General features: G+C 34.4%; 2 protein-coding genes across 6 annotated transcripts; one reads left to right on the top strand and one right to left on the bottom strand.

Annotated features, from left to right (window-relative positions):
* Window positions 1-341: 341 nt before the first annotated feature.
* On the bottom strand, window positions 342-5,642 carry LOC130825762 (putative F-box/FBD/LRR-repeat protein At1g78760). Of its 4 annotated transcripts, XM_057691161.1 has the most exons (7): window positions 5,038-5,642; window positions 4,762-4,808; window positions 2,822-2,897; window positions 1,725-2,297; window positions 1,355-1,600; window positions 1,114-1,257; window positions 342-878 (listed from the first exon to the last, which is right to left on the bottom strand). In XM_057691161.1, the coding sequence occupies exons 3-7, from the start codon at window positions 2,858-2,860 to the stop codon at window positions 483-485; spliced, it is 1,398 nt and encodes a 465-aa protein (XP_057547144.1). In that variant the 5' UTR covers window positions 2,861-2,897; window positions 4,762-4,808; window positions 5,038-5,642; the 3' UTR covers window positions 342-482. The 4 variants fall into 4 exon arrangements, with proteins under 4 accessions (XP_057547144.1, XP_057547146.1, XP_057547143.1 ...); XM_057691163.1 differs by lacking the exon at window positions 4,762-4,808 and having other exon boundaries at window positions 5,038-5,603; XM_057691160.1 differs by lacking the exons at window positions 4,762-4,808; window positions 5,038-5,642 and having other exon boundaries at window positions 2,822-4,645.
* Window positions 5,643-6,013: 371 nt separating this feature from the next.
* On the top strand, window positions 6,014-10,777 carry LOC130825761 (uncharacterized). Of its 2 annotated transcripts, XM_057691157.1 has the most exons (3): window positions 6,014-6,223; window positions 8,316-9,895; window positions 9,983-10,777. In XM_057691157.1, the coding sequence occupies exons 2-3, from the start codon at window positions 8,325-8,327 to the stop codon at window positions 10,581-10,583; spliced, it is 2,172 nt and encodes a 723-aa protein (XP_057547140.1). In that variant the 5' UTR covers window positions 6,014-6,223; window positions 8,316-8,324; the 3' UTR covers window positions 10,584-10,777. The 2 variants fall into 2 exon arrangements, with proteins under 2 accessions (XP_057547140.1, XP_057547141.1); XM_057691158.1 differs by lacking the exon at window positions 6,014-6,223 and having other exon boundaries at window positions 7,936-9,895.
* The last annotated feature ends 1,010 nt before the right edge of the window (window positions 10,778-11,787 follow it).

Below are 11,787 nucleotides of genomic sequence, written 5' to 3'. Positions count from 1 at the left end.
CCCTGACCATAGTATTCTATGGGCGGGATACACTAGGTATGATGATGACTGATCGATATAAAGTGACTGACGAATCGATCTCATCAAAATCTTCCAACATGCTCACGTTAAGATCCTCTTGCCTCCTTGCCTTCAAATGAGTGCTTGGGACTATCTCCTATCCTCAGTTTAGCTCTGTTCCCTTTTTAAAACCTCCGAAGGATTAGGGGCGCATCGTTCCTAACTTGCTTTGCTCGAGAAAAGGTGACCAATCCTACAAAAACGAGCAAAACACAATATACCCTACACAAGGTGATCAAATCCTATAATACTAATAAAAAAGAACAATAACCGCATAAGAATGCAAACTAAATAAGCATAAAATAAGGATAAATTAGAGAGTTATCACAAATCCTTCCAAAAAAAATAAATAAATATTGTCAAAAATACAAAATGTATCCAATATCCAGAAAAGAAATACATTTAAAATTTGAGAGGTTCACTTAGCCTTCTTTGATAACCACAAAATTCACATGAGATGGGAGAACCAAAGCTAATCGTTCAGCGCGATCTATACAAGTTTCCATAGCTTCTTCATAATCAGAATATTCTTCATAACTAGAATATGGCTTTGGAATTATGGGGGTGAAGATGAAGTCCTTAAGCTTAATGGCATTCTTAACAATGTGCAAAGCTAGCATATATTCTTTATTGAGATCATTGTGAAATGTTGAAGCCCATTCGACTTTCCACAAGTTTGGAAAGGTTGCACTAATCTCCTCTCTAGTCTCCAACCACCGCTTCACATCTTGCAAATTCGAGTCTTTCAAGTCGTCGCTATCTGAATAATCTAAATCTGAATCTGAATCTACCTCCCCATTATAGGGATAATAAGTTACCTGAAAATTCCATCAAGTCATATTGCAATTAGTTCAGCAAAGCAAAACACCAGAGATGCCCGAAATTGACCCAATTAGCCAAAACAATATGACTTTATCCGACCCGAATACAACTCGCGTACAAAAAACAGACGTGACAACATATCTTCATACACACAAGAACCGAAATTGACCCGGTCTAAATCATCATACCTAAAACCCCAACAAAAACCTTTAAAGAACATAATTTAGTTACCTCCAGCTTGAATTCGTGCAGTAATGGGCAGGCCTCCGGGAAGCATCTTAACAAAATAAAGTTAAAATGACTATATTTGATAGAAACCCACAACTTCAGGTATTGGATATTAGGAAAAGAAGGGATGATAAGACCTTCATCAATCTGTAATAAAAAGAGAGATTTCAAAATTTAATGTTAATCAAACTATAGAATGTTGGTTGTTGTTGCCTAAGTTATTAAAGATAGAGTTGGTACTAACCCATTTCTCATATACATTAAGCGAAAGCTTAGACAAGTGAGCAGCTAAGCTTCTGATGGGCGAGAATTTTGGAAGCAGTCCTGTGTCATATAAGCCATGAAATTGCGCTTCAATGAGTGATGGAGCGCTAACATGAACCACAACTGTATGGAAGCATTTGAAATCGAACGACACAAGATTCCTAGCTTGTACCTCAACTTCTTCTAAATTCTGGCAATCATGAACTGTCAAGTATTTCAACTTTTCCTACAAAATCAATTTTACTCAGTAAAATCAGTTATAATAAGTAGAATTCATTTTTAATCAATCAATATAAATCAGTTGTTTATCATTAAAGATTCAATTTCAGATGAAATCAGGTGAACTTAACTGAGCTTAAGTTAAGAATCTTCAACTTGAATAGATTGTATGATCGAGCAATGTATAGTCGTTCTAAAAGATGGCATCGAGAAAAAACCAACTCTACTACTTCTCCACATATATTTACCCCCTTCAAACTCAGGGACTTGAGGTGGCTCATGCCTTTCCAAACATGAGATGTTATGGTATAAGATCTTAAATGGAGCTCTAAGTTCTGGACTCGTTTTAAGATAGCAAAATTGATCCAAGCCTCGAGATGACTTGAATCAGTCTCATCCAATGGAAAGCGAATTCTGAATTCATCAATAAATGGAGCACGATTCAAAGCCACTACTTGACTAACCCAATTCAAGAACCTTGGCTTTAGATCTTTGACTGGCTTGAGTTGGCGCTTACAGCCTAAGGTCATAGTCTCTAAATTATCAACATCAAAGTTGAGATTAGTGAAGTAAGTAGCCAAATACCGCCACCTTCTTGAAAGGATGCAAGTTCTTGTCGCTTCTTTTCTCTCCATAAGAGATAGAATAAAGACAAGTATATCATCAGACAATGTGCTGAGCTTATCCTTCCATTCATCTTGTTCCTGCATCATAATCATGGATAGAGTACTCATCAGAGGTGGCAACATAGTCATCATCATCATAATAATAATAATAATAATAATAATAATAATAATAATAATAATAGTAATAATAATAATAATAATAATAATAATCATCATCATCATCAACCCTAAACTTTCGGCTCATAACGTAAGGAGGAATGCAGTCAAAAGATAACAAAAATACTTTAAAAAGAATTTGATCAAGGCCCCACTCTAATATCTGTAGCTCCACACAATGATAGTCATCAACCCTAAGAATCTCGCTCATAAAAGCAGTCAGAGCTAAGGTTGAGAGGGTAAAGATTAATGTAGTCAAAAGATTAAAAAAAAAAAAAAAAAAAAAAGCTTCTATAAGAATTTGATCAAGGCCACAATTTATAATTTGTACTAGCTGTTTTATAATGACTAAGCTAGTTGATTAACTTGGAATATAAAAGTCCTGCTACTGTTACTAGACAATTAACAACCAAAATTCAACGCCACAATATGAGATCAGATGTTACCTGTCCATCCAAGATTAACTTTGTTGAAGAATTCGACATTGACCCTTTTGTAGATTATATTGAACTAAAAAAAAACCTGAGGAAGTTGTAACAAATAATATAAAATAAACAGCACAATAGAAATTCACTGAGATTGAGATTATCTCATTTAATCATCAGGATGACCATAGCTCAAGTATTTTCGGTTTATGCATATAGGAGAGACAAAGTTTTCCCTAAAAAACAAGAGACTATAGATCTCAGAAAAAGTAAAGCCAACAATAAAATTAAAAGTATTGCGTGTTAATTATTAGTAATTATTATAAATTAAAGCTCGTAAATGATTTTAAAAAAAACGCACAAGGGTCTGTACAGCAGTTTTGATGTTTGCACTATTAATAACATTGGGAGGAGTAAGATACCAAATGCTCAATGGCAAATTGTTTAGGCTTCCAAGGAAACGCACAAGTGTATGAACAGGGGATACCCAACTACTACTCCCAAAGGTAAAACATTATGTTAAGATTTTATTGTTATATAATATGATGATAAATTATTATTTCTAAAGACATAAATCTATTAGAAAAGAGTTTTGATATTATAAAATTGTTGCTCAAAAGTAACAATTTTATTAAATGTAAATAAATGACAAGTGAAAAAGAGTTCAAGTAGGATAAAAGCTCTATTTCAAAGTTACCTTGGGAACTATTATTTAATACTTCCTCCGTTCCATTTTAGTCGCTACATTTGCATGGACACGGGTATTAAGAAAAGTGATTGACTTACACTGTAGCTGATTGTTTACTTTATAGAGTATAGTATTTTATTATTGTTAATTGAAAAAGAAAAAGGAAAAATAGGTTGTTAGGTTACTTTATGGAGTATAGTATAGTTTTTTATTATAGAGTATAGAGTATAGAGTATAGAATAGAATAAAAATAGGAGTAGTTAGAACTTTAAATGATTATTTTATTACTAAAAAAGGAAATGTGGCAACTAATATGAAATTGCCAAAAATAGAAAATGTAGCAAGTATTATGAAACAGAGGAAATAATATTATTAGAAAGGAGTTTAATAGGATCTATTTAAGCAAATAAAAATTCCACCCATTAAAACAAGTGAAAAAGTGTTCAGGTAGCATCAAAGATCTATTAAATAGTTAACTTAGGAGTCATTATTTGGTTATATTATTAGAAAGGTATTACAAGTTCTATTTAAGCAAATAATAATTCCACCCATTAAAACAATTGAAAACGAGTTCCAGTATGATCAAAACTCTATTTCAAAGTCAACTTGGAGTTGCAGAGTTTAACACGATCTATATAAACAGATACAAACAAAGGAACAACTTAAGCCACGAGATCAGAAATCAATAGCCCACAAAATTTAATACAAGGTCAGATTATTATATTTTAAAACAGATGTTCAAAATTTTAGCAATTTATTCCCATCTATATTTTGTACAACTATTTATTTTTTCATAATTGTCTAAACGGTTAAAATAGAACACAGTCTGTATTAATAAATTTAATTATAAAATCAAAAACCGAAAAAAAAACAGAAAAGAAAATGAAGGGAGAAAGAAATGGGGTGAATCAGGAAAGTTTTGATTTTTAACTCATGTTCATCATCTATACATGGAATTTTAATCATATTTTTAGATCGTAAGTGTATAATTGCTTTTAGAAGAGAAAACACATAAAGAAATAAATTTTTAAAATTTAATTGCTTTTCTTTTTTTTACAAATTTTTAAGCAAACATAGTAAAACAATAAGCATAAATGAAAAAACCCATAAAAACTATTCATTTTCATCTAATTGGAAAAAAAAAATCTGGGTGAAAAGGAGCAATCTTTTATTATTATATTGCTCAAATTAGTATATATTTTGAATAATTATTTAATATTTCTAATAATTACAATAATGAATAAAAAAAATTAAAATTTGGTGATAAAATTACCAATTCAATTGCAGCTTCTTGGAAGCTAGATCGCTGGCTACATCGAACTGCTTTCACAAAATACACAAACTTTGTTGAATTTTAATGGTTTTATGATCTCTTCCATTATTATAATTTTTATTATTAATATTATTTTCTTGTATAAAAATTAATATTAATTAATAAAAACATCAAATTCCCAAAGTCATCACAAAAAAAAGCTAAAGATTTAAAAACTCAATTGAATTTAACATCTAGAATAAGTAGAACAGAAATTTATTATTGGTGGGAGTATACCTTAATATGGAGGAAGAAGATAATGGTGAAGGATGGATGCTTCGTGTAGTTGCTCAGGGGAGCGTGGCTGGCTTCAAGCGCCGCTAGGGCTACTGCGTCTGTTCGGCGAAATTGGTTGGGCGGTGCTGGCGGCGACTGCTCGGTTGAGGCTACGACGATGAGACAAGGAACAGAGAAAGAGATTTGAAACTTGAAATAAAAACAAAACCCTAACTTTTGGGGATTTCAAAAATCAAAATAATAACTAAATTGAATTGAAGGTGGGTTGGTGTGGTGGTGGGCCGTCGGCGTTGATGAGTCTGGTGGTCTTGATTTCACGTTCACCTATTCACGGAAGCAGCAGTAGCAGCCAGCAGTGGCCTTGCGAAGTGCGAATAGGCGAACAACGAACTGATTCGCTCAGTGAACGTCAGTGAGGGGTGGCGACTGGCGAGAAATGCCGGCGAGGGGTGGGTGGTGTGGGTCGTCACTTGTCCAGTTGTGGGTATCTTAAAGAGAATTGAGAAATTGAACAAATTGACGAATATGACTATCTTAAAGAAGAACCCTATTTTTGTATTTGTTTTTGAGAAAATTACAATAAACAATTAACAAAATGAAATTTTGAATGGAATTATGCCTTAGATAATTTTAGTTTATATAGTAGGAGAATATACGAAAACCTAGGGTTTTTTGAGGTTAATGGGCTTTGTGATAAGTATATTGTATACCACTAGGGATGGCAATGGGTACTGGACCCGATCCGTTTTCACGGATTTGGGTCCTTAAAATATAGACCCGTCGGATCCGGGTCGGATCCGGATCCTGTTAAATTTCATGGGTCCGGGTCCGGATCTGGAAAAAATGCCCAGATCCGGACCCGCGGATCTAAAGGACCCGTTTCCTTAAAATTTATTTTTTTTTTTTTATATCACTACAGTCTACAGTCAGTAACCCTTAAGGCCCTAACCCTAGCCCTGTTTTCATTTTCAGTTTTAAACTTTGAAATTTGAAGAGGGCGAATTTCAGTTTCCAGCCGACTCCTCTCCAGTGCCGTAGCCCGTAGTTTGCGATTCTTCCAAGGCCGTCTCCAGTGCCGCCGCCTCCCATACAACCATACTCGCTCACTGTCGCAGGCCAGGCTCCCTCTCTCGCTCCCTCTGCCTCGACTCCATAGTTGCAGACTCGCAGGTCGCATTCGCAGCAGGTTTCGAACCCTTATTTTTTTTTTCTTCATTACTTTTGATTTATGTTGAGTAGTAGTAGCTAGAAGATATTGTGGTGTAGCTTCCATGTCTCTAAACTCCATCTCTGTAAAACTGAAACCGCTTTCCCTATTATCCACCCCGCCATCGCTAATACATCAATGGACAAGACTGATTTTCAAAACTTCTCGCTCTACTGTTATTGTTTTTACCCTGTGCTCTGAGTATGGTTTTGTGTTATTGATTTCCTGAATGGAAGTCAGATATTTATAGTGTGAATGTGTATAATTTTTTATTTATGTTGATTTATGTTGAGAGTGGAGTAGTTTTTTGTTTATAATACTTTTTTGGGTGATTCATTGTGAAATTATATGTATTATTAGCATTAGTCTATAAATATCGCTTTATTGCAATCTAAATACATAAAAAAAATAGGACCCGTTTTTTGACCCGGATCCGGTACTAGATCCGCAGTATCCACGGATCCGGATCTGGGTCTTGCAAAATTGGACCCGCGGATCCGGGTTCGGATCTGAATCCTGCTATTGAAAATGGATCCGGATCCGGGTCCACCTGATCACGGAAGCAGCAGTAGCAGCTAGCAGTGGCCTTGCGAAGTGCGAAAAGGCGAACAACGAACTGATTTTCGCTCAGTGAAAATCCGTGAGGGGTGGCGACTGGCGAGAGATGCCGGCGAGGGGTGGGTGGTGTGGGTCGTCACTCGTCCAGTTGTGGGTATCTTAAAGAGAATTGAGAAATTGAATAAATTGACGAATATGACTATCTTAAAGAAGAACCCTATTTTTGTATTTGTTCTTGAGAAAATTACAGTAAACAATTAACAAAATGAAATTTTGAATGGAATTATGCCTTAGATAATTTTAGTTTATATAGTAGGACAGTATACGAAAACCTAGGGTTTTTTGAGGTCAATGGGCTTTGTGATAAGCTGCGAAACACGGACACGGCTGGCGACTGACGTGTCGCGTGTCCGACACGTGTCGGACACGGACACGCGACGGACACGCGAAAATCCGTGTCCGACACGCCAAATGGAGTGTCCAATTTTTTAATATTTTTTCGGACATGTGGACACGGCAAGGACACGCAACGGACACGGCAAGGGACACGTGTCTTATTTAAAATTAAAAAAAAATGGAAAAAGCTGAAAAGAAATAAACTCCTGACTTACTCAAAGCCCAAAGGTCACGCATTGTCGTATTCTACTGCTGCTCCTCCCTCTCAAATCTCAATTCCCTCTCTTGCTCTCATCTCACATTCTCACTCCTCTAACCCTAAAAATTCTACGGCTGCTCCTCCACCACGCCGCCGCCACCGACGGCTTCACTGAGTGGTGCTGTGGTCTGCTCCTCAAACACTCGACGGCTGCTGTGGTGCTTCACTGAGTGCTGTGGGTCTGCGAAACACGGACACGGCTAGGTTGTTCGAATAATCCCTAAAAATCGATATTTTTGATTTTGTTTCAGGTATTTTCACTGTTTATCCTAAATCCTAATATTAATTTTGTTCTAATCTTTAATCTTAGTGTTAATCTTAAATTTTTAATCTTGTTGAGTTGTTGTTTTAACATTTATTTTTAAATGTATTCAAGAAATTAAGAGTTCAATACAATACAGATTGTTCATATGATTTTGTTGCCTCTAAAATTAGTGTGTTCTTTCATGCTTCTGTTTCTTTGTTCTGCAATTTCATGTTTTTTCTTGTTCAAGTAACTTCTCAATTATTTAAGCATTAAGTGCAAATATTGTTTCTGGGAAACTAAACTTTAGATTAATTAGCCTCTTAGCCCTAATAAATGTCATTAGATCCAAAAGATTTAGGAGGCAAAAAGGATGGAAATCATGTTGTTGATTGCAAATTTTTGGAATTTGTATTTTTACTCCAGCCGTAAGCAGTTTCCAATATTTGGAAGCAAATTAGATGACTCGTTGGTTGCATTGTAAGAGTTCAAGAAATTAAGAAATTAAGTGTTAATCCTAAATCCTAAGAACATTTATTGTATTGTATTGGTCAATTTGATTATTTGTTAATCTTGATTTATAAATCTTTAATTGTGGTTGTTTGAATTTGAAGAGTTCAATCATGTCTAGTAGCGGGGCTAGTGGCTCTGATTCGTGTAATGTAAGTGGTGATGCTACAAATGAAGAGGGTGATTTCTGTTATTATCCTTTGTGGAAATATGTCGTGAAAGGGGAAAAAATGAGTGGAGGTGGGGGTAATTACACTTGGCAATGCAACTTTTGCAAACAAATAAAGAATGGTTCATATACTAGAGTTAGAGCACATTTGATGGGAGTTGCAAAAGGTGGAATTAGTCAATGTCCTAATGTAACAAATGAGGATAAAATGCAAATGAGAAACTTAGAAAGACAAGTTGAGCAATATAAAGAATCTAGACAACCAAAAAGACCACCACTTCCTAGTCATTCTTTGTCTTCCGAAACTTCTCTTTCACCAACTTCATATGCCAAGAAAAGAAAATCTGACAACCCAATCAACAAAGCTTTTGATATACAAGCTCGAAACAACTTAGATGCGGAGATAGCAAGGATGTTTTTTACTGGAGGATTGCCTTTTAACCTTTGTCGAAACCCTTACTATGTTAGTTCATACAACTATGCTGTCACAAATAATATTCATGGTTACAAGCCTCCCGGTTACAATAAAATGAGAACCACTTTGTTAGAGAGAGAGAAAGAAAATGTTGAAAGGCTTTTAGAACCAACAAAGGCTACTTGGAGGGAAAAAGGAGTAAGTATAGTGAGTGATTGGTGGAGTGATCCACAAAGGAGACCTTTAATTAATCTCATGGTAGCTTGTGAAGTTGGTCCTCTGTTCTTAAAGAGAGTTGATTGCTCAGGAGAGGTAAAGGATAAAGACTTTATTGCTAGTTTGTTGAATGATGCCATTGAAGAAGTTGGAGATGACAAATTTGTTGTACAAATTCTGACTGATAATGCAAGCAATTGCAAGGCCGCTGGAGAACTTATGGAGGGTAGATATCCACATATATTTTGGACACCATGCATTGTTCACACTCTTAACCTTGCTCTTAAAAACATTTGTAATGCTAAAAATGTTTCAAACAATGAGGAGGTTTATGATGAGTGTCATTGCATAACTGAAGTTCATGGAGATGCTTTATTTATCAAAAACTACATAATGAACCATTCAATGAGGTTAGCTATATTTAATAAGTTCTCTCCATTAAAGCTTCTTTCTGTCGGTGATACTCGCTTCGCTTCGATAGTTGTCATGCTAAAAAGGATGAAACTTCTTAAACCAACTCTTCAATCCATGGTTGTTAGTGAGGCTTGGTCCACATATCGTGATGATCATCGTGGACAAGCTACACTTGTGAGGGAAAAGATTTTAAATGACGATTGGTGGGACAACGTTGATTACATCCTTGATTTTACTCGTCCCATTTATGAAATGATAAGAGCATGTGATACCGACAAAGCATCCCTTCATCTAGTATATGAAAAATGGGATTCAATGATTTCAAAGGTGAAGGAGATCATATATAACCATGAGCATAAACAAAGGCATGAGTATTCTTCTTTCTTTAGTGTGGTCGAAACAATACTTCTTAGCCGTTGGAAGAAAAGCAACACTCCACTTCATTGTTTGGCACATTCTTTGAATCCAAGGTAAAAGAGATCATATTGTATGTTTAAATGTTTAAAGCATTAGATTATGCATTAACTAAATTCTCTTCTTTTTTATGTATTTAAAAGGTATTATAGTGACGTATGGCTTAAAGAGGTCCCCGGTAGAGTAGCTCCACATGTTGACAATGAAATTTCCACACAAAGATTTAATTGCTTCAGAAGATTGTTTCAAGACTTGGAAGATAGAAGAAAGGTTAATATGGAGTATGCTATTTTCTCGGCAAGAGATGGTGGTGTATTTACCGAACCGGAGTGCTTGAATGATATGTACATGATGGCTCCAAAGCATTGGTGGGCAACTTATGGCTCACAAGTTCCGATGCTTCAAGCATTAGCATTCAAGTTGTTAGGACAACCATCATCTTCCTCTTGTTGTGAGAGGAATTGGAGCACATATAAATTCATTCATTCATGTACTAGAAACAAACTTGCACCAAAACGTGCTCAAGATTTGGTGTACATTCAAAACAATCTTCGTTTGCTTTCAAGGAGAGGTGAGGCTTATAACAAGGGAAGAACAAGGTTGTGGGATGTTAGAGGAGATGACTTCGGAAATCTAGAAGATTCTATTTGCCTTGGCATGGCGGATCTTTCTCTTGATGAGCCCGAGTTGGAAACTACTTTTGTAGCGGAAGATGATGATGGATGTCATATGGATGATATGTGAAGATTAAACTTATATTTACCTATTTATTTGGTTTTCTTTGATTTGGTTTGTATGACTATTTTTAAATACTCCTGTTGTTTATTTGGTACTTATTTGAATGTTATGTGAGTTTTATATTTTTAAAGTGTTTATTTACAAATATCAAATGAAAGATTGTAAAATTATCTTTAATTTGATATATTTATTATATTACCATTTACGTGTCCCCGTGTCCGCCATTTTTAAGTTGGCATTTTCCCGTACCCGAGTCGTGTCCGTGTCCGTGTCCGTGTCCGTTTTAGTGCAATCTAGGTGATAAGTATATTGTATACCACATAGAATTATGCCTTTTAAAGATAATGGATGATCCTATATACTCATAGTACTATATGTCCATTTACTTTTTCAAAGTTATCTAATATACTTATTAAATAATTAATCACAAAGTATTCTATGAGACGATCTTACATTGAGACGTTTCTTAATAAGCTGGACCATTTTTAATTTAAAAAACAAAAATATAAAATACTCATTTAAAGGCCTCAATTTTGCCTTTAAAACCTTAAATTTTAGTTTTAAAGGCATCAATTTCGACTTTAAAACCTTTAATTTTTGTTATAATAATTAAAGTAGTTGAAAAAAATTAGACTGTCGTCTTATTGAAAGACTATCTCATATGAGACCTGTTGTTAATCACAAAGTATATCTCTTATTATATGCAACATAAAAACTTTTGTCAATGTTATCAAATTGTAGGTAGCATTATATTTCTATTATCTTCTATCTTTCCTTTTAAACTAAAAGATTTGGATGAACATTTTTTGTTCGCAACTTGTGACACTGTTCACATTTTTTGTCTACTATTCACAATTTTTCTACTATTCATCGAGAAAGTTTTTTCTCTACTTTCAGATCCTACTTGATATTTATTTCTCTTTATCTCTTATCTCTTATCTCTTATCTCTTCTCAATCTCACTTTTTTTCATTCTTTTCAATTTTTAGATCAAATTGGTTTTCTTTAATAGATTTCTTATTACTCGTTGCACTTCGATCACTTTTCAGGTTTGTTTGTTTATTTGCATTGTTTCATAATTTTAGTTATAATTTGAATTTCACTGTTAATAAGATTTGAAATATTTATGTTTATTCAATGTATAATGGATGAAATATATATATATATATATATATATATATATATATATATATATATATATATATATATAT

The sequence above is a fragment of the Amaranthus tricolor genome, chromosome 10 (genome assembly GCF_026212465.1).
Source record: "Amaranthus tricolor cultivar Red isolate AtriRed21 chromosome 10, ASM2621246v1, whole genome shotgun sequence".
NCBI classification, from domain to species: domain Eukaryota; kingdom Viridiplantae; phylum Streptophyta; class Magnoliopsida; order Caryophyllales; family Amaranthaceae; genus Amaranthus; species Amaranthus tricolor.
The sequence above is the reverse complement of the archived record's forward strand: the minus strand, read 5'-3'. Positions and strand labels throughout refer to the sequence as shown.

Coding starts and splice junctions, on each gene's coding strand:
- LOC130825762 (XM_057691159.1), bottom strand. CDS start 2,441: ATGATGATGATGATTATTATTATTATTATTATTATTATTACTATTATT. Junction 1,258..1,354: donor TTAATGTATATGAGAAATGG/GTTAGTACCAAC, acceptor TTTTTATTACAG/ATTGATGAAGGTCTTATCAT. Junction 879..1,113: donor TGCACGAATTCAAGCTGGAG/GTAACTAAATTA, acceptor TGGAATTTTCAG/GTAACTTATTATCCCTATAA.
- LOC130825761 (XM_057691157.1), top strand. CDS start 8,325: ATGTCTAGTAGCGGGGCTAGTGGCTCTGATTCGTGTAATGTAAGTGGT. Junction 9,896..9,982: donor GCACATTCTTTGAATCCAAG/GTAAAAGAGATC, acceptor TGTATTTAAAAG/GTATTATAGTGACGTATGGC.